Source organism: Chiloscyllium plagiosum, unplaced genomic scaffold (assembly GCF_037043375.1).
Source record: "Chiloscyllium plagiosum isolate Xiang-an unplaced genomic scaffold, Cpla_swu_hap1 HiC_scaffold_18, whole genome shotgun sequence".
Lineage (NCBI taxonomy): Eukaryota > Metazoa > Chordata > Chondrichthyes > Orectolobiformes > Hemiscylliidae > Chiloscyllium > Chiloscyllium plagiosum.
The window spans coordinates 57,895,628-57,915,910 of record NW_028270156.1 but is presented as its reverse complement, the minus strand read 5'-3'; the positions used below and the strand labels follow the sequence as shown (position 1 = coordinate 57,915,910).

The 20,283-nt window shown below is 42.3% G+C and overlaps 1 protein-coding gene across 8 annotated transcripts in view; it reads right to left on the bottom strand.

The window, feature by feature from the left end:
• Positions 1–17,956, bottom strand: part of LOC122557922 (kielin/chordin-like protein) — a 334,780-nt gene extending 316,824 nt beyond the window's left edge. For all 8 annotated transcript variants that reach the window (XR_015760203.1, XM_043706141.2, XM_087996706.1 and 5 more), the window contains exon 1: positions 17,561–17,956. Coding sequence is in view for 7 of the 8 variants with exons in the window: in XM_043706141.2 (XP_043562076.2) it covers positions 17,561–17,673 (113 nt within the window). In the remaining variant the exon portion in view is untranslated. The remainder of the gene's footprint in view (positions 1–17,560) is intronic.
• Between the last annotated feature and the right edge of the window lie 2,327 nt (positions 17,957–20,283).

Here is a 20,283-nt window from a genome sequence, read left to right as displayed (position 1 = left end):
CCTAGGGAGAGAAATTAACAGTCAGAAATTGCAGGCATGGCATTATGGATGATGACGTATCAATCTCTAGATGAAAGACTGCTGACACTAACACAGATGGTCATGCATCATGTCTGAAGCTCCACCTGAAGCCACATGATGCACATGCTATGGAACACACAACTCGGTAACTGGTCTACTTTCTAAGAGAGGTGAAATTGAGCACAGGAGTTGGGAGGTCATGTTGCAGCTGGACAGGACATTGGTTAGGCCACTGTTGGAATATTACGTGCAATTCTGGTCTCCTTCCTATCGGAAAGATGTTGTGAAACTTGAAAGGGTTCAGAGAGGATTTGAGCTATAGGGAGAGGCTGAACAGGCTGGAGATGTCTTCCCTGGAGCGTCAGAGGCTGAGGGGTGACCTTATAGAGGTTTACAAAATTATGAGGGGCATGGATAGGGTAAATAGGCAAAGTCTTTTCCCTGGAGTCGGGGAGTCCAGAACTAGAGGGCATAGGTTTAGGGTGAGAGGGGAAAGATATAAAAGAGACCTAAGGGGCAACTTTTTCACACAGAGGGTGGTACGTGTATGGAATGAGCTGCCAGAGAAAGTGGTGGAGGCTGGTACAATTGCAACATTTAAGAGGCATTTGGATGGGTATATGAATAGGAAGGGTTTGGAGGGATATGGGCCGGGTGCTGGCAGGTGGGACTAGATTGGGTTGCGATATCTGGTCGGCATGGATAGGTTGGACCGAAGGGTCTGTTTCCGTGCTGTACATCTCTATGACTCTATGACTCTCAGTCCAGGATTGACAAATATTAACCTGGCAGCATCAACCAGCCCATGTTTGCAAGAAAGGTAAAGTGTATCCATGGTAAGATATCACTGCAGTCAGAAATCACCCAACATGTGCTAAGAGTCACATCAGAAATCAATTTAAGCTCATCAACCAGACCCACAACTTGTTGCTAGATATTACAAACATAAGCTCTTTTTTGTCGGCAAAAGGAATTTGTACATATATTACACCTTTCAAAAAAAAGGGTCATGGACGCAAATAATCTCCGCTCCATTCCTATGGCAATGCCCTGACCAATCAATATATTTGATGTGAGATTTGCCTGGTATGACCATTAAGGTTGAAAGTTCACTGCTCCTGCCAATTTTCCATGCCAATGATATTTCAACCAATCAACACATTCTTCTCATTAGTATTAAAATGATGTCCCTACCACCACCCCACCCCTGCCCCATGATGCAGACCCTTTGATCCAAAGTGTCCATGCTGAAAAAGTATCCTAAACTGAACTAATTCTATTTCTGTGTGTTTAGCCCATATCTCTCAATACCTTACCTATCATCTTCATATTTCCTTTTAACAATGTTTAATATTAGCCTATTCAAGCACACCAAAGCTATCCAACATCTTGGAAAAAGCCAAATTAAAATAATTCTTCTCATCATGCTCCTGGATCCAAATTACTCTAATTATCTGTTTGCAGGGAACTTAGATTACGTTGCAACACATCAGCACAACAAATTTAATGTTTCGAGACCAACGTGACTCTTCTTCAGAGTCAGGGTTCATACGACATCAAGTTATAGAGCAACAGCTTTATATGAAACACAAGCTTTTGGAGGATGACTTCAGCTGACAAAGCAGCAGCACTCCGAAAGCTTGTGGTTTCAAATAAACCTGTTGGACTATAACCTGGTGTTGTGTGCCTTCTGACTTTGTCCATCCCAGTCCAACACCAGCACCTCCACACCACTCTTTTTGAGAACAATTCCTCAGTTTAAAGATCATGAACCTGAAGTGTGCACTTTGTGTCTCTCCATAGATACAGACTGTTCCTGCTGAGTTTTTCCAAGCTGTAATTGTTGTGAAAGTGAGGTATTTCTAATTAACCACTGGTTGGCTGTGGACTGAATAGGACACTGTTTAAGAGTGTTGTTAACTTGCACTATACTAAACAAAGGGGCAGTAGTGGTCCAGTTTACTAGAAAAGAATGGGAAAAAATAAACAATATGTTATGTTGTAAGGTAGAGCAGCATTTAGGGCCAATTATTGGACTTAAGTTTTCCAGTTGGAATAGATTTTGAAAAATTGATTCAAAATCCAAGTTGTTCAAGCAGAAAAGTGAAAACTTATTCAATTTCAGTTTGAGGGTCTTAGTACTAGTGCCAGATATTCCAAGAGTGAAATTAGTAAGCAATTTCATTCACAAAGAATGATGGAAGTTTGGAAATCTCTTTCTCAAATTGCAATGGGTGCTAGGTCATGTATTAGATTCAAATCTGAGAACAATAGACTTGTATTTTCTAACTTTTTTATTCTAGGCAGTACTATACAAAGACAAGTGTATGGAATTAAGTCATGAATCAACTACTACCTCATTAAATAGGCATCAGGGATTAAATAGGCAAAAGTGGGTACTGCAGATGCTGGAGATGAGATTCAAGATGAGAGTGGTGCGGGAAAAGCACAGCAGGTCAGGCAGCATCTGAGGAGCAGGAAAATCGATGTTTCGGGCAAAAGCCCTTCCTGATGAAGGGCTTTTATCTGAAACGTCGATTTTCCTGCTCAGGGATTCAATAGCTGATTCCTGTTCCTGTGTCATAGAAATGAAAGGGGACATTGAAATTTAAATTTAAGAATTAGAACACAGAAATATTTCATTCTGAATTGCATTCGGTCCAGATCCAAGCACTGAGGCTGTATATCTGAGAGTTCCAATCTGATGACGTTAATGGAAACAAAAATGGGGATAAATGTAAAATAGGTTTCAAAATTGTTATTGTTTCATCACTATTGAACAATTTCAAAATCTAACTGTCGGACATTAAAAAAGACATCTGCAAGTTTGAGCACAAGGAAATTTTGACTCTTAATTGTCTTAATATTGGACAAAGTCTGACAATGTAGCAACAGTCCAAAAGTCAATGGTGATAATACCAGGAAAGTAGAGTTTGGCATCATCTGCACAGAGCTGAATGTTGATCCAAGGATAGCTGATAAAGTTATTAAGGAATGGCATGCAGACAGACATAGGAGGGAATCATGACTGAAGCTCTGGAGTATGGTGTAGCAGAAACCACTTTGAGATAATATAACTACTTAAGAGCTAAGATTAGGATGCCACAGAAATGGACTACAAAGAAGAGAAATGTCACTTATTATTTAAAACTGGCACCTTCGGCAGATGATCTGCATCAGTAGCATTTTTAAAAATTCACAAAGACATAGAATAACATAAGAGGTAATTGAGAGAAAATACTGGAATTCTGAAATTCAAACAGAAAATGCTGAGAATACATAACCGATCAGCATTTGCAGCACTTCACTGGGACTGTAAAATAAAATACAAGTAAATATTTTTGTTTGATTTGAGATTGCATCAAGAATTCAGACCTCAAATTTCTCTTCAGAGATACTTAACGTTGAAATCCAGCTCGCATGGTCAACATTTCCAGCTAGAAATATAAACAATGTTCAGCTCAGCTGTGATGGCCTCCACAATCAAATATCCTACTCCCAATTATTTACAGGGGTGCCAAGAAAGTAATGACCTTGAGAAAGATACCTGCATGTATCTAGTACCTATCGAAGAAAGCCGAACAAGATATTAGCAGTATCAGGTCAGGGAGGAAGGATACTGGGGAAATGTGTTTCAAATGACTTCTGTGAGTGACTAAAGTAGAAGAATCTCATTGAGATTCATGGATCGTAAACTATCATAGAATCCCTAGTGTGGAAGTAGGCCATTTGTCCCATCACATCCACACCAACTCTCCAAAGAGCATTCCACCCAGGCCCTTCCCCCCCCTCCCTATCCGTGGAACCCTGCATTTCCCACGGTTGACCCACCTGGCCTACCCATCCCTGAAAACTACAGGCAATGTTGCATTTCCAATCCACCAAACCTGCACATCTTTGGATTGTGGGAGGAAACTGGAGCACCTGGAGGAAACCCCACTGACACAGGGAGAACGTGCAAGCTCCACACAGACAGGGTGGAATTGAACCTGGGTCCCTGCCGCTGTGAGGCAGCGGTGCTAACACAGCACAGCTCTTATCAAGATACTGGTTTCTGTAATCAAAACAGAAACTACTGGAAAAAAGACAGCAAGTCAGGTGAAAGGAGGAACAGTGAATGTTTCGAGTCTGAAAATGATTCTTCTTCAGTTCCGAAGAAGTTACATTGAATTTGAAACGTTAACTGTGTATCTCCCTCCACACGTTCTGTCAGAGCTGCTGAGTTTCCTTTTCAGTACTTCCTGTTTTTATTTCAGATCTCCAGCATCTGTAATCTTTTGCTTTGGTTTCTTTGATGGTTTAAGTCAGCCCTCCATTCCATTGTTCTCTTTTCACAGCTAGTTACCAATCCCATTTTAACAAGCAAAGTAAACGTTAATGTCATATTTCAATAAAACTTCATGCTTTCTTATACTCTCCAGATCAGTAACTCTCTAATAGCATAGGCAGAGATCCCAAATTTGATTTTAATCTATTGAGAGTTCAAGAGTATATTTTTACAGGTGGTCTGTGGTTTTGGCAGGTAACTCTAGAACCAAGACTGACAGAGCTCCATACACAAACACATTCTCAATATCTTAGTGTCCAAACTTCCCATGTTAGTTTTCCATTCAATTTACCTGACAGGAATCTAAAACTCTGCTTCATACTCGGAAAATAACACAACAGCACAACACACAGTGTCACAACTCATCTTTAATTCTATCCTTTTTGCGACAGGTGTGGGCCAATGAGTAAAGTATGAATTTGCCCGGAGTCACACTAGTCAACAATATCATTTGGTAGTACTTGGCTCACTTCATTCAGGTACTAGTGTTTGAATGGCACTGATGAGACAATACCAGACAACGCCATGATGTGAATTGAGACTAAAAGGAAAGACAAAGAAGGAAGATGAAGAAACAGATCCAAATTAACCCGAAAAGACACCAAAGCAGGGAATTCCCTTAAGGGAGTGGGAATAGTGACCCTCCTGAAGTGAGAAGGGGTATCAGAGACCGTCCTGAAATGAGGTGATCAGTGATCCTCCCAGAAAGAGAGGAGGGAGACCCTTGAGAAGTGAAAAGGGGGCCGTGACCCTCGCAAAGTGAGGAGGGGGATCAGCCACCCTCCCAAAACAAATACTGCTCCCTGGCAGAGCAAATTAATTCTGAGAATGAGGACTGAACACACTGACTTTACAAATGTGATCCTGTAACATGTGCTTGAATAGCTTGTATTTTTCCACAAGTATTTCGAGATCAAAATGCATAATTGCAAACAGCCTGTGAAATCACAATGCAAACTTTTGGAAACAACGTAAAGCTAAGAAGAAACAGCATTCATAAAGTTATGAGCAGAGTTAGTTTGTAGCAATGAGACATACTGTTATTGTGGAGACATGAAAGAGATTATAGCAGCCCCACTTGGCATTCTTTCAGAGGTGCAGCCTGACTGCTTTTGGTATTACAGAAGAGCTCCTACGAGCACATTACAAGTCAGGAAGCTATTAAAATTTGCTTTAAGTGTTAACTCTGTCACTGCCTGCTTACTTTATCAACATTTCTTCATGTTTTTAAAAGTTATTCATGTCACATACACGAGCAAAATGAAACAATACATTTCACATAGTTTTACCTCCCTCGAGTACAGCCTCTCAATTTTTGCTTCCATTCTTTATTGCCCCCACTATCACCAACGCAAATATTACTACTCTTTTCCATTGCTGCTCCCTCTCATTGGGTCTCTTTGCAGCATTATTGCCCCCTTCATTATTGTCTTGCTGCATTTCCCATTATTCCCATATCCTTATACTGCTTTCATTAATGTCCATGCAATGCTGTTTCTCTCCATTATTTCCCACTGCAATAATATTCATCACCAGTGCCAATTTCTCAATAATGCCCCTTCCTTGTCATCTGTTCCTCAGTATTCCAGCTCACTATTCTCAAAGAAGCCAGGGAACTATAGACCGGTGAGCCTGACCTCGGTGATGGGCAAGTTATTGGAGGGAATCCTGAGGGGCAGGATGTACATGTATTTGGAAAGGCAAGGACTGATTCGGGATAGTCAACATGGCTTTGTGTGTGGGAAATCACGTCTCACAAACTTGATTGAGTTTTTTGAAGTAACAAAGAAGATTGATGAGGGCAGAGCAGTAGATATGATCTATATGGACTTCAGTAAGGCGTTCGACAAGGTTCCCCATGGGAACTGATTAGCAAGGTTAGATCTCATGGAATACAGGGAGAACTAGCCATTTGGATACAAAACTGGCTCAAAGGTAGAAGACAGAGGGTGGTGGTGGAGGGTTGTTTTTCAGACTGGAGGCCTGTGACCAGTGGAGTGCCACAAGGATCAGTGCTGGGCCCTCTACTTTTTGTCATTTACATAAGTGATTTGGATGCGAGCATAAGAGGTACAGTTAGTAAGTTTGCAGATGACACCAAAATTGGAGGTGTAGTGGACAGCGAAGAGGGTTACCTCAGATTACAACAGGATCTGGACCAGATGGGCCAATGGGCTGAGAAGTGGCAGACGGAGTTTAATTCAGATAAATGCAAGGTGCTGCATTTTGGGAAAGTAAATCTTAGCAGAACTTATACACTTAATGGTAAGGTCCTAGGGAGTGTTGCTGAACAAAGAGATCTTGAAGTGCAGGTTCATAGCTCCTTGTGAGTGGAGTCACAGGTAGATAGGATAGTTAAGAAGGCGTTTGGTATACTTTCCTTTATTGGTCAAAGTATTGAGTACAGGAGTTGGGAGGTCATATTGCGGCTGTACAGGACATTGGTTAGGCCACCGTTAGAATATTGCATGCATTTCTGGTCTCCTTCCTATCGGAAAGATGTTGTGAAACTTGAAAGGGTTCAGAAAAGATTTACAAGGATGTTGCCAGGGTTGGAGGATCTGAGCTACAGGGAGAGGCTGAACAGGATGGGGCTGTTTTCCCTGGAGCATCAGAGGCTGAGGGGTGACCTTATAGTGGTTTACAAAATTATGAGGGTCGGGGAGTCCAGAACTAGAGGGCATAGGTTTAGGGTAAGAGGGGAAACATATAAAAGAGACCTACGGGGCAACTTTTTCACGCAGAGGGTGGTACGTGTATTGAATGAGCTACCAGAGGATGTGGTGGAGGCTAGTACAATTGCAACATTTAAGAGGCATTTGGTTGGGTATATGAATAGGAAGGGTTTGGAGGGATATGGGCCGGGTGCTGGCAGGTGGGACTAGATTGGGTTGGGATATCTGGTCGGCATGGATGAGTTGGACCGAAGGGTCTGTTTCCATGCTGTACATCTCTATGACTAACTTCTGCCACCTTCCTCTTTCACTATAGGAAACAGAAGATCTGCTTAGTCAAGTGTGCCAGAGGAAAACCACATCTTGGTCTAACTCAAAGAGTCTGTTGTAGTTAACAAGATATGCTTTATTGTGTGTTAGCAATTAGTAAAAGGGGCTTTTGTTATGCACTGGTAATATCCCTATCTTTGGGCCAGAAAGACTGGGTTCAAGTCCCACCAACCACAGCGATGTGTTATACCAGATTGACTAAAAAACAGCAATTAGTCACAGGTTTTAATGCGATAGATCGTGTTACAGAGACTTTGCGTAGGCATAGGTGTAGGCGTTCGGCGACATTCCTTCAAGATCCTAAGCTGGTCTGCCCTAAGTCCATATGTCATTATCATACTGAGTGGTGTTTATGGACTTCTTCAGTATTCATCTCTCAGAACCATATACAACACACAAAGTGGAAATAACGACATGGAATCTATGATACAGAAATTGGCCAGACAGGTTAAAGTTGTTGTATATGTTTCACATGTTCTTCCTTGAACTCTAATTGAGCTCACGTTAATATCTATACCATTTATTCATATTTCCCTCACACGCTTATTCAGTTTCATTTTAAATGAATGTATGCGATCTGTTCCAACCATTCTCTATGCAGTGATTTACTCTCTAAGTAAAGCATTTTCTCCTGAATTTATTAGTAACTACTTTATATTCATGACCTCAATACTTAGACTCCCCCATAAGGGGGAATAGCATCCCAAGATCTGTCCTGTCAAACCCCTTACATTTTATAAACCTCAATTAGTTGACCTCAATATCTGTCTTCTCTTTTCAAGGAACTAGCCCCAACCTGTTCAGTCTTGCTTGACAACTTTCTCCAGGTTTCTGTATTGTTTTGATATTATGCAAACCTGAATTGTGCATGATATTTTCAACATTTATATAACTAATTCCATGTTAGTTTAATCAAGCTTTTCTGCTTCTAACTTCTACTTTAGAAATAAACAGATTTCAATTGTACTTCTTCTAAGATAGTTTTCTTAATACTGTATTATTTATTACTGAGTATCTGAACACATATGTCAATTCTACTCTCTTCTTTGTGGTTTGGAGTTATTTTCCAAGAAGTAAATGGCTTCTTTATTCCCCCTACAAACACACAGTCAGATTTTTGAACTTAATTTGCCATTTATACACAATCAGCAGGTTCCTGCACATTTTCCTGTGTTTCTGTCACAGTCATGCTCAGTATTAATTACTCCTAATTTGGAGTTGTTTGGAGATTTGGATATGGTGCTCCCAAATCCTGAATCCAAATCATTAAAGTCAATTGTGAACAACAATCACCCCAGTATTGCTTTCTGTGGATTGTCACTTCCCACCTTCTGCATTAACTACGTTTTCTGTTTTGCATCCAGTTTCTCTCCATTCTCTCCTTGTCCCGTGACTCCGTACACATTAATCTTAGTCAAGTCTATCATCCAGTAGTTTACAAACATCTTTCAAAAGTCCAAATGTTATAATGTCCATTATATCATCCTCATCAATTTTGGCTGCCAATTTTTCCAAGAATTCTGAAGTTAAGCAACTTTTTGTTGTTTTTCTTTCAGTGTAGGATTCTTAAGGGGCTTGACCGGGAAAATGCTGAGAGGATGTTTCCCCTCATGGGAAAGTCTAGGACCAGAGACATTAGCTCAGAATAAAGAATGGCCAACTTAATTGAGATGAGGAAGAATTTCTTCTCAGAGGCTTGAGAATCTTTTGAACTCCTTGCCACAGATAGCTGTGGGAGCAGAGTCCTTGTCTATATTTAAGGCTGCGATAAATATATTATTGATCAGTCGGGGAATCAAGGGTTATGGGGAATAGGCAGGAAAGTGGATGCGAGGAATGTTGGATCAGCCATGATCCTATTGAATGGCAGAACAGGCTCGAGGGGCTGATGACCTATTATTCCTATTTTCATTTATACACGTTTTTCTATTAAATTCTGACGACAGATTGTACTATCGTTCCCTCCAGTGACGTTGAACTAAGTGGTTTAGAATTCCCTGGATTTGTTCTGACATCCTTCTTGAATGTAGGAACAACAGCTGTCTGCAAGTCTTGTCATACTTTTCCCTGTGCCCCCCCTCCCCCCCCATGGCTTATTTTAGTATACATGAATGCAAAAAGGGGCTGTACCATCTTTGTGTTTGTACAATAGATCGTCTTCCTTTCTATTTAAAACTGATCCACACTTTATTGTTGCCCTTTTATTGTTCCTCACCACTGTTGTTAGTATTCCTCATTATTGCCATTTCCACTGGTGTTCCCATCATTTTTGCCCCTTCATTTCTTCAATTGCTGCTGTCTAATTACAATATGGTCCATTACTGTCTCTTCCATTGTTGCCTCCTCCATGACTGTCACTTATATAGAACATAGAACATTACAGCGCAGTACAGGCTCTTTGGCCCTCGATGTTGTGCGCCCTGTCATACTAATCTGAAGCCCATCCCACCTGCACTATTCCATGTACATCCATATGCCTATCCAATGATGACTTAAGTGCACTTAAACTTGGTGATGTACACAAACAATATAGGATTACAGTGAGGTTATAAAACTTAGTCCAACTCACCAACCTTCAACGAAGTTAATATTTCAGAAATTATTCACTTATTAATTTCTATTTGCTCAATAGCAATAAAACAATTTTAAAGCATCAATTAAATTGATCAATCTGGACCTTTTAAAACTACATGGCAATTGTAAGACATTTCTAAAGGGACTTGTTTCCATAGAGTTAATTGTTCTTTTACATGTACTGTTCAACGGATGCCTTGCAGTGAATGTAGAGGGAGTGTAAGCAGGATGTTACTTTATTCTCACTAAGCTAAATTCTCATGTGGCCTGTTTTTATCATCTTTCATGAGCATAGGGACTTGTACAGCCAAGTGTAGGTTGTTTCCATGGACATCCAATACATACCAATCCACATTCCACCACCCAAACAAAGGAATAATTCTAAGATGGAGCCGGGTTTTTTTCCCACAAAAAGGTCAATGGCAATGAACTCTATGGAACTAGCAAAGCTAAAGTCATCAGATTGTTTCATATCCGATGCGGTCAGGACCTGCCCACTCAAATGCATCCTCCTGTTATTGAGCAGACTGCATATTGAATGCTCATTCGTGAAGGAATGCATTCCTCCATAGATCTGCTCAAAGGTGCTCAGGAGAATACACTGCAATTTCGGAAATGAACTTGGGATGTAGCTTCCATATAGCCACTGGGGAGTAACCGTTTTTCCACCTGCTTAGAAATGTTTCCATGCATCTGCTGGGAGATTATTAGGAAGACAAAAGTGATCGGTTCTGCTCCCACTGCAGATTCTGCTCAATAGATATTGACTCCATCTTCTTTCAGGCAAGTGTCTGAGATTAAATCAGTTTGCTTTTTTTACATTTGACCTGGAGATGAGATTCTAATCCCATATTCATGGTCATCACGAGGACTATCAATTCTCATTACCATAACCTGCCCAATGTCATCCTGATCTCTGCTCCCACACTGATGAAACTGTTGTCCATGCCTCTATTGTCAGTTGACTCTTCCAGAGCAATCCTGACTGGTCCCCCACAGTCTACCCTCCATAGACGTCAGAACATCCAAAGCTTTGATGATCATGTCTTAATTCACACCAAGTCCCATTTCCTTCTGACCGCTATGCTTGCTGACTTACATTGGTTCCTAATCAAGCAATGCCTCATTTTTAAAATTCTCTTCTGTGATTTCAAATCCCTCTGTGATCCTCCCTACCTTCATTATCTCCTCTAGCCCCAGAAGACACCACACATCTGTGTTCCTCTAAATCTGGCCTCTTGTGGATCTCCATTTTAAGCACTCCACCATGGGAGGAGGCATTCTCATGGCCCTAAGCTCTGGAATACTGACGCCACATCCTCTCAGATTTCTCACCTGTCTTGAAGACTTTGGTTCTTATTAGGTTCAGTGCTACAACCAAAGGTCCAGTTACTGTATTTCATGAGTGAATCTAGACTGCAAGTATTAGCCTACTATCTACTCACAGGAAACCCACAGCCAGGACATGGCCCTACTGGATGGAGCAGTGGTTAGTACTGCTGCCTCACAGCACCAGGTTCAAATCAGGTGACTATCTGTGTGGAATTTTCACATTCTCCCAGTGTCTGTGTGGGTTTCCTCCAGGTGCTCCAGTTTCCTCTCTCAGTCCAAAGATGCGCAGGTTAGGTGGACTCACCATGCTAAATTACCCACAGTGTTCAGGGATGTGCAAGCTAGGTGAACTAGCCATGAGAAATGCAGTGCGACAGGGATAGGGTAGGGGGCGGGGAGTTGGGTCTGTGTCAGATGCTCTTTGGAGGGACAGCATGAACCCGATGGGCCAAATGGCCTGCTTGCGCACTGCAGGGATTCTATGATTCTAAACTACTGTCCACTGGCTTCCAATTCTCAACTTTCCAGTAGAAGCAAGATTTCTGGTTTCAGCTTTCCCACATTCACAAAGTCACTGAAGTCAATTCAAACACCTCAGCTGGGGTAGGGAAAGGAAATGAATGGCCAGGACTACAGACCACTGCAGTAGGTGAGGTCAGAAGTAGTCCTGGTGGTAATCACTGCTTAGTACAGTCAAACAAGCTGGTTACATTCATCTTGTTCGAGGCTCAAACATATACAATGGTCTATTAGAAAAGCTACAGGCAAAAATATTGATGATTGAAATCATACTCTAAATCGAGGAAAGCATTTTTCAGACTTCCTTTAAAACGCGCAGATTGGGCATGAGCTCCCTCCTTTAAATAACAGCTCCCAAATACCCCAAAATCTCAGTTACATGGTCAAGGTCACTAACCTTGATGCCCATTGTTAATTACAAATGGTTAACTGAATACCCAAGAGATTTGGTGACAGGTTATAATTTTCCAACTGCCTTTCTGAGTCGACACTTTTTTGCTGGACTGGGCCAGCTTCTGGGGGGAAACCAAAACACATCAGAGTGGGAAATAATTGGGCCGCAGCCCCCTTAAGTGGTTTAGTCTGAGAAACGCCACCTCAGTGAGTTTAAAAATCAAAGCAGGCTTCAATTCAATGTTAGTGGACCTTCTTTGGGAGAGTCTGAGACATAACAGTGCATGCTGGCCAATACATCACTGAAATCACTGAGTGTCACTGGCTGCAGAAAGGTAACAAACACATTCCGAGAGTCGTGTTCTGTGACTTGGACTCATTATTGGGATGATTGATGAAGCAGGTGGGAAGACAAAGGAGCCTCAAGGTCACTTTAGATCAGTGGGGTACAGTGGGACTGAAAGAATCTTTCTATAAGTACTCACGTTCACTGTAACAAACAAAACAGACATGAAGAAAAGGTCATAACTGCACAAAGGTTAACCCTGCTCTTAAATGGTCAGCATCAAGCTATCAGCATCTTTGTAAAGCAGTCGGATTCCAGGGCTAACACACCAAAGTTGTGCTGCAATCATTATTTACTAAACCTAGTGGTGTGGCTGTGCTGACTTAATGGTGAGAGATAAAGAGCTCTATGATAAGGCAGTGTGTACATGCTGTGCAATAATTTTGCTCATACGTTTCAGCCCCAATAATATCACAATGCTCAGCAAAGTACAGTGAAGGAAGTAATTATGCTTGACAGTGTAAGACCACCAGCACGGCAGGATCACCTCATTTACATTACAAGACAGCTTTTACCCGAGGCCAGATAAGGTGCCTGTGTTGTTTGCAAATGCAGTCTATTCTTCTTTGCTCTCTGTCTGCCTGTTCTTCCTTCCCCAGCTGCTGGCAACATCTACACAGGTGAGCTAGCTGAAAACAACATTGTTGCCAAGAGATGGCAGGTTATACCCATTGAAGCTCCATCTTAGAAAGGTGTCAGAGATGGCTCACTTCAAAGTGCGTCGGTAGCTTGAGAGACATAATTGGATTCATGTTCTTTCGGTGTTATTATTTCAATACAGATACTTTGACCAATTCAGTCAACCATGTGTTGAAATAGTGGCACCTAAAGAACACGAGACATGGTTTCCCAATAGATTCATTACTCATCATCAACTTACATTCAGCAGCAGGGTTGTTTTGCAAGTGAAGCAAACTCAGAACAGCAGCTTAAGAGTTACTTTCTCCTGTTGTCTCAAGCTTCTCTTCTCACCCAATATCTGCAGTATGAGCTATGGGACCATTGGTAAACAATTTAACAGTTATCTCCCCATGGCCCAAAAGTAGTGAAACACCAGAAATTTAGCAGGTTGGTCAGAATTGGTACAATAAACCTATCTAGAGACTGTACATAAGATTGGGTTGAAACCAACATTAATACTTGGCTTAGAGTACTACATCTGGGAGAAAGTGAGGACTGCATTTGCTGGAGATGAAAGTCGAGAGTGTGGTGCTGGAAAAGCACAACAGGTCAGGCAGCATCAGAGGAGCAGGAGAATCAATGTGTCGGGCATAAGCCCTTCATCAGGAATGACAAGTCTCATTCCTGATGAAGGGCTTATGCCCAAAACATCGACTCTCCTGCTCCTCGGATGCTGCCTGACCTGTTGTGCTTTTCCAGCACCACACTCTCAACTTAGAGTAGTCTATCCTCTAATTGTGCTCATCTCTTAACACTGAATTAGTACCTAACTAATAGCAGCCAGCACTCAATCATCCCTTGGAATTAAGAACTGCACAATACTGCCAAGCTGCAGAACTGGGGATTCAGAAGTGAGATAAAACAGGATTAAATGGATATATTTTGGCATCAATTAACAGCAGTGAAATGTGGCACTCAATGTGACCAGGACAAAAACCTCAGTGGCATCAAATGTGTAAAGGATTTCACATTTTCTGGGATTCATTCCAGTGGGATTAGCAAGCCCCCTGATTTACTCAGTAATTGTGCACACAATCTGACACTAACCCACACATGTGAAGAAAGTCAAGATCGGTTCCCTGGTTAAGATGCTTTCACTATCATTTGTATCCCCAGAATAGGAATGACAGAAAGTAAGCACATTTTCTGATTACTGCTGGAAACCATGTGTGTGGATGGTGAATGAGGACTGTATTGTGGTTAGTTGTAACCTCCCTAGGTCATCCATCTGATACTGAAAAGTCCAGACTCATAAATTTGACAAATAGCCATGAGCACAGTCTATAGGACACTGCTGGAACTGCACCTCAGCAAACATCAACACCGTCAGGAAACTGCAGGTGAAGTTCGCCTGACTAATGCTCATCATCATCTGCAGTTTAAATACCGTACTGTATTACAAGAAAATAAACCACATATGAACTAAAGAACTGCAAATTTGTTTCATAAATTTGTCTCAAGTTGTAACTTTCAGTGAACTGTAACTGCAATTGAAATAATAAAAGAAAGTACATACATACGTCAGAGTGCACATGGAAGGTTTTAATTTTATATGCCAAGGTGAATAGAACTGGAGCCTAATCTTTTACACATATTAGTAGATTGTTTTATTTCCAGAAATACACATTATAAAATTCACCTTCAAACCCAACCATCCCCTATCAGTTTCAATCTGTTTCTATTTACAGTCAAAATCCCAAGTTTATGCATACAATTATATTAAATAAAAGTAGCCTTGCATGTTGTTACGCATTGCCTCTTGTTGAGATACTTGCTATACTTTTTTAAAAATCATCATTACATTATATAGTTTCACAATTCAAATGGGATTTCATCCCCCAATCGCAGGGCTACCTGTAGTGATACCGAGGAAGTCTAATTTACATCAGACCAGTGGAGTTGCTTGTGCACAATGGGAGGCCCATTGTAGCTCACCAGATTAAGGGCTGATGATATTAGGTTCCATATCATTTGGCCCTCATGGGAAAGTTTGCCATGACAAATACCTTTGACCACATGGTCTGCACCCTCTGGGAAAAGGAGAGGGTGATTCCTGTCACATTTCCCTGAGCAGACTGTCAAGATAATTTGGTGGAATGCCACATCACCAGAACTTTCCAACAAGCAGCAAGATTGGAACTAGAATTATAATTAGATTTATTGTCACATGGACTTATTGATAGAAATACAGTGAAAAGTGTACATTCTTCAGCACCATGTCAGGTACAAATCCAGAATTTTTAACCAATGCACCAAAAGCAGAACATAAAAAGAAACAGAGACAAGCAAAGGAAAACATCCAGATTTTAAATGCTTATCTCACACCCAGGCCTACCCACAGCCTGGAGTATCCAGTAAGCTTGCAGTTGCTGTCACTACCATCATGCTCCTCAATTGCCACAGGATCCATGGTCATTGCTGTTGCTATCTGCCCTGATCACCGGGAGGAGCCATGTCCGTCGCTCCCGTCCCTGATCACCAGTAGGAGCAGTGTCCATTGCTGCTGCTGCTGCTGCTTTCACATGCCGAAACATGCTTGGCTTGGAGGTAAGAAGAATGGTTCATGCATGCCTGGTCTCTGTGCGCCATCACACGCTGCCCTCGAAGTGGCTGGAGGAAGGTACAGACGGTCACTCATCACCTTTGGAACATTCCTTTGCAAAGAAGGTCTGGAGAGAGAGAGGCAGTGGTTTGTGTTGAGGTTCATCCAGAGCAACTCTGTGTGCTCTGCAGGTTGTTCCCAAGACACAGACCGAGACAAACATGGATTGCGCCTAGAAGACTATTATCGCAGTGAAACTCGCTCTTTGGTCTACCCGAACCTTGTTGGTCTTCCAGTCGAAAGACCGATTGCTGCAGACTGACACATCCCGAGGTCCAGGACTATGTACTGAGGAACAAACTAAAGGCGAGAGCAGCTGCCACCAAGGTACAGTGGCGAAAGACTCAGGCCTTTCCGCCAAAATATACCGAAGGTCTGTCCAGGTCTGTCTATCAGATTCCCTCATTCCCTTAAAATGAACATAAATAGTTACCTGCATAAGTAGGAAATGTTTTTTCTTAAAAAACAACTGTAGAGAAACCCTGAGAAGAGTCAAAATTCAAACATTTTGTTTGTTTTCTTTCTTCAAAGACCATAAAGATATAATTTAGAACCTTTGTACATCCTTATGGATGATTTTGATGAATACATAGTTTTGAAATAAAAACAAATGTTAGGTTCCCTCATCTGCCACAATAAGTGCTGGGGGCGGAGGAGGGGAGAAATGATAGGTAGCAGAGACACTGGTTTATAGCAAATGAGGAGCACTTCTCATTCACCAGAACTCTCAAAATATCAAATTTCACTGTGGATGGTTAAAAGTCAAACACCAGGTTATAGTCCAACAGGTTTAATTGGAAGCACTAGCTTTTGGAGCGCTGCTCCTTCATCGGGTGAAGGACCTGATGAAGGAGCTGCGCTCTGAAAGCTAGCGCTTCCAACTAAACCTGTTGGACTATAACCTGGTGTTGTGTGATTTTTAACTTTGTACACCCCAGTCCAACACCGACGTCTCCAAATCACGTTCACTGTGGATGAGTCTTTTGGGCTCCACGACATCTGACACTTCTGAGGCCACAATTCAACATGAATCTGTTGCACTTGGGGCACCCAATATATTAACTCTTTCAAAATGACACCAGCCTCAGAGGTGTGGGGGCAATAATGGGTTTGCCCATTTGACCCAAACTGTCAATCAAAACAAGTGAAAATCAACCTTACTGAAGCAAAGATTACACATCAGAAATTCACCTCACAGCTCAGGTCAGTTATAATCAGTCGCACAATTCCAAAAAAGGGACAGAGGTTATGAACACTTACACCCCCAACAGAATGACCACACATCACTTAATTCGCCATGTTGTGCCATGTAATAATTGTCTACAAACCCAAAGCAAACATGGAATTAAAACGAAGTCGCCTGTGCTAAAACACATGAAGTGGCACAGCCCTGGAATTCAATTGGGAGACTTCACAATTCGAGTTGCAATTACATATTGGGTACATTTTACCTTACGACCCTCGCTTATACCCACATTTAACAAAAAACAATGGAGATTTGCAGTGAGGACCATGTCCCTTTAAGAGCTACAGGTAAACCTGTGACTTAACGCAGAGAGAGCCTGGCCAATGTCAACAGGTTAACAGAGACAAATTCGAGTTGCACATTTTTTGTTTTGGTTCCGTAGGTCGGAATAAAATGCTCTGCGCTGAGTTAAATGAGCCCTCATTAAAAGTAAGGAACAGACTGAAATCAGCGCGACCTGGCTGCTGCTGATACGAGGGTTTGATATGAATGAAAATGAGCGAGGGTCTCTCACCTCTGCATGGCGGTGCTGTAGTTTTTCTGAACTCCTCGCTTCCTGCCCGTATAGACCCTGCCATCAGCTCCCAGCACACACAACAGCACACACAGCGTCTTCAGGCCAATCATAATTGCACAGAGAGAGAGCCGAGCTCCTGCCGAACCCACTGCCCCTGACCGGGATCCAGCTCAACTCAACGATCCTCTGAGTGCAGCTTTGCTCCCCCGGGCGGGAGCGCTCTCGACTCTCCCGTCCACTCAATGGGAAGGCTGCCCCTGCCTGGAGGAGCCGGCTGGTGGGAGGAGAGGAAAGTTCTGAACCCAGCCTTCAGCCAGCAAGGAGGAGGTGTGGAGATTCCATGCCCTCACACGGCGGGGGGGGGAGGCAAAGTCCCTGTGCTCACAGTGACTGGGGAGTGGTCTCTGCCCCCCCACTGGGAGGGAGTGTGGAATCTCTGCTCCCTTCACTATTATTGTTCTCACTGCAGTGCACCCAGTGAGTGTTAGACTGCGATGTGGGGTGAGTGGGGCGGCTGTTCTGTTTGCCCCTGCGGCCGCAGGAGTCATGTATCACCTTTCATACATTAAAATAGTGACGGATTTTCTGAAGTCCTTCGCTGGCCTCAAAGAATGTGTTCTCGGAGGTGTGAAGGTCATGGCCACTTTGGGCATTGGAGATTGCAAGGCAATACTGTAATTCTGTTTGCCAGAACCCTTCCCACTTCCTTTACATTTTGTTCCATGGCATCTTTTTGTTTTGTAATCTCAGGCTCTAACTTATCCTGGACCTTCCCTTCAATGTCTCAGCCCGCTCCTGAATTCCCCCATCCCCCACCTTCAGCTTTCAATGGCATAAAACCTGTCTCATTCCTACCTGCCTTCAGTTCTGAAGAAGTCACATCTGACGTGAAAGTTAACTCTTTTTCTTTCTCCACAGAGGCTGCCAGACCTATTGAATATTTTTGACACTTTCTGTTTTATTCCCTTTCTCACATTTGGGATCACTGCTCAGAAAGGCTGTTTCTGGGGGTGTTCTGATCTCGTGGCTTCATTTACATGGCCATGACCTTCACATAGATGGAGTCTCTGCCTCCAGTTGGCAGTGTCTATAGTAAAATCTTTTTTTTACACTGGGAAGAACTCTCTTGCCCAGATCCTGAAAACTTCTGTCCTCAGTTGGAAAGTCTGCATTGACACTAGGTAGAGAGGTCTACAATCACACAGTTGAGCTTTGCTGAGCCAGCTCCCTTCTTTGTCAGTGTGGAGTTTGCACATTCTTCCCGTGTCTGTGTGGGTTTCCTCCGGGTGCTCCGGTTTCCTCCCACAGTCCAAAGATCTGCGGGTCAGGTGAATTGGCCATGCTAAATTGTCCATAGTGTCAGGTGCATTAGTTAGAGGGAAATGAGTCTGGGTGGATTACTCTTTGGAGGGTTGGTGTGAACTTGTTGGGCTGAAGGGCCTGTTTCCACTCTGTAGGGAATCTAATCTAGCCTAAAGATGGTTGGTCCCAGACTGTGCCCACATGTGTTAACTTTAAGAAGCCAAAGTGCATTCAGCCTGGATGAGAACCCACAGTTGTTGTGCACCATGTAGTTCAAGGAGAACATTGCTCAGTAGCCATTGGAATCCATCTAAATGCCATTTTTCATCCATAACCCTTATCTTTATCCTTAATCTCAATATTAACACAATCCAACACCCACCTCACTTCCCTTACAAACGCTGAACTTTATTGCTGGTCACCCACAGACCCCAGGTTATTTTCAACCCCAGTCTCCAGTGTGGAACCTAATCCCTTTATGCCTGCCTTTTGAGGATCTGCTTTGCCTTACGCTGATATTTTCACCAGAATTAACAAGACAAATTGAAACCTGCAATTTATGCATGCTTCTGCCAAGCTTAAACAGCAATCGCTGGCTCTTTCATAGTTCCATCAATATTCTTCTTTACATTGCCTCACTGTGTCTCAACTGAAATTGAGCTTCCATAGTTCCCCTGCACATATGACAACTTCTGGAAAAACATTTCTTAACCTCATATTTTCTCCAAAACTGATTCTAACTGAAGGAAGTTCACCGAGCATCTGGACCAGATTCATGCATGAAAAAGCAGTTGTTGCTAAATAAACAGTTCTTTCTGACTTCAGCCTCTGACTGTATATTTTCTAGTTACCTGATGAAGGAGCAGCGCTCTGAAAGTTAGTACTTGCAATTCAACCTGTTGGACTATAACCTGGTTTTGTGTGACTTTTAACTTTGACCACCCCAGTCCACACCATGTAATATTCCTGTAAAACCTCCAACTGTAATATTGCTGTGAAACAAAGATTTCTCATTCGATTCAATACATGTTCTGAATGTAATGTGAGATAGGAGAACTCACCTCAGAGACACACGAGCATCCTTTTCATAAGCAGTTAGTTCAACAAAGCTGAAAATAGATTGCAGACAGAGTCAATCTTGTTGGTAGAACTGAAACACAGGACAGGAGGAAGATGGCTAACCTGCAGATTGCTACTTTCAGTAAGGTTATAATTTTCAATGCTATGCTCCTTGCTCAAGGGCACTCACCCTAAAATGTACATTCAGTATATCTAACTCAGTTTGTGCTGATCCATCCAAAGTATTCATTTAAGCTTAATAAGTTTAGTTCTAGCAAGGGAAAAACAGATCCAACAAGTTTCTGATATGTGCGCCACAGCAGGAATTGAGCAAACTAACAGAGTTGCTCTGCTGTTTC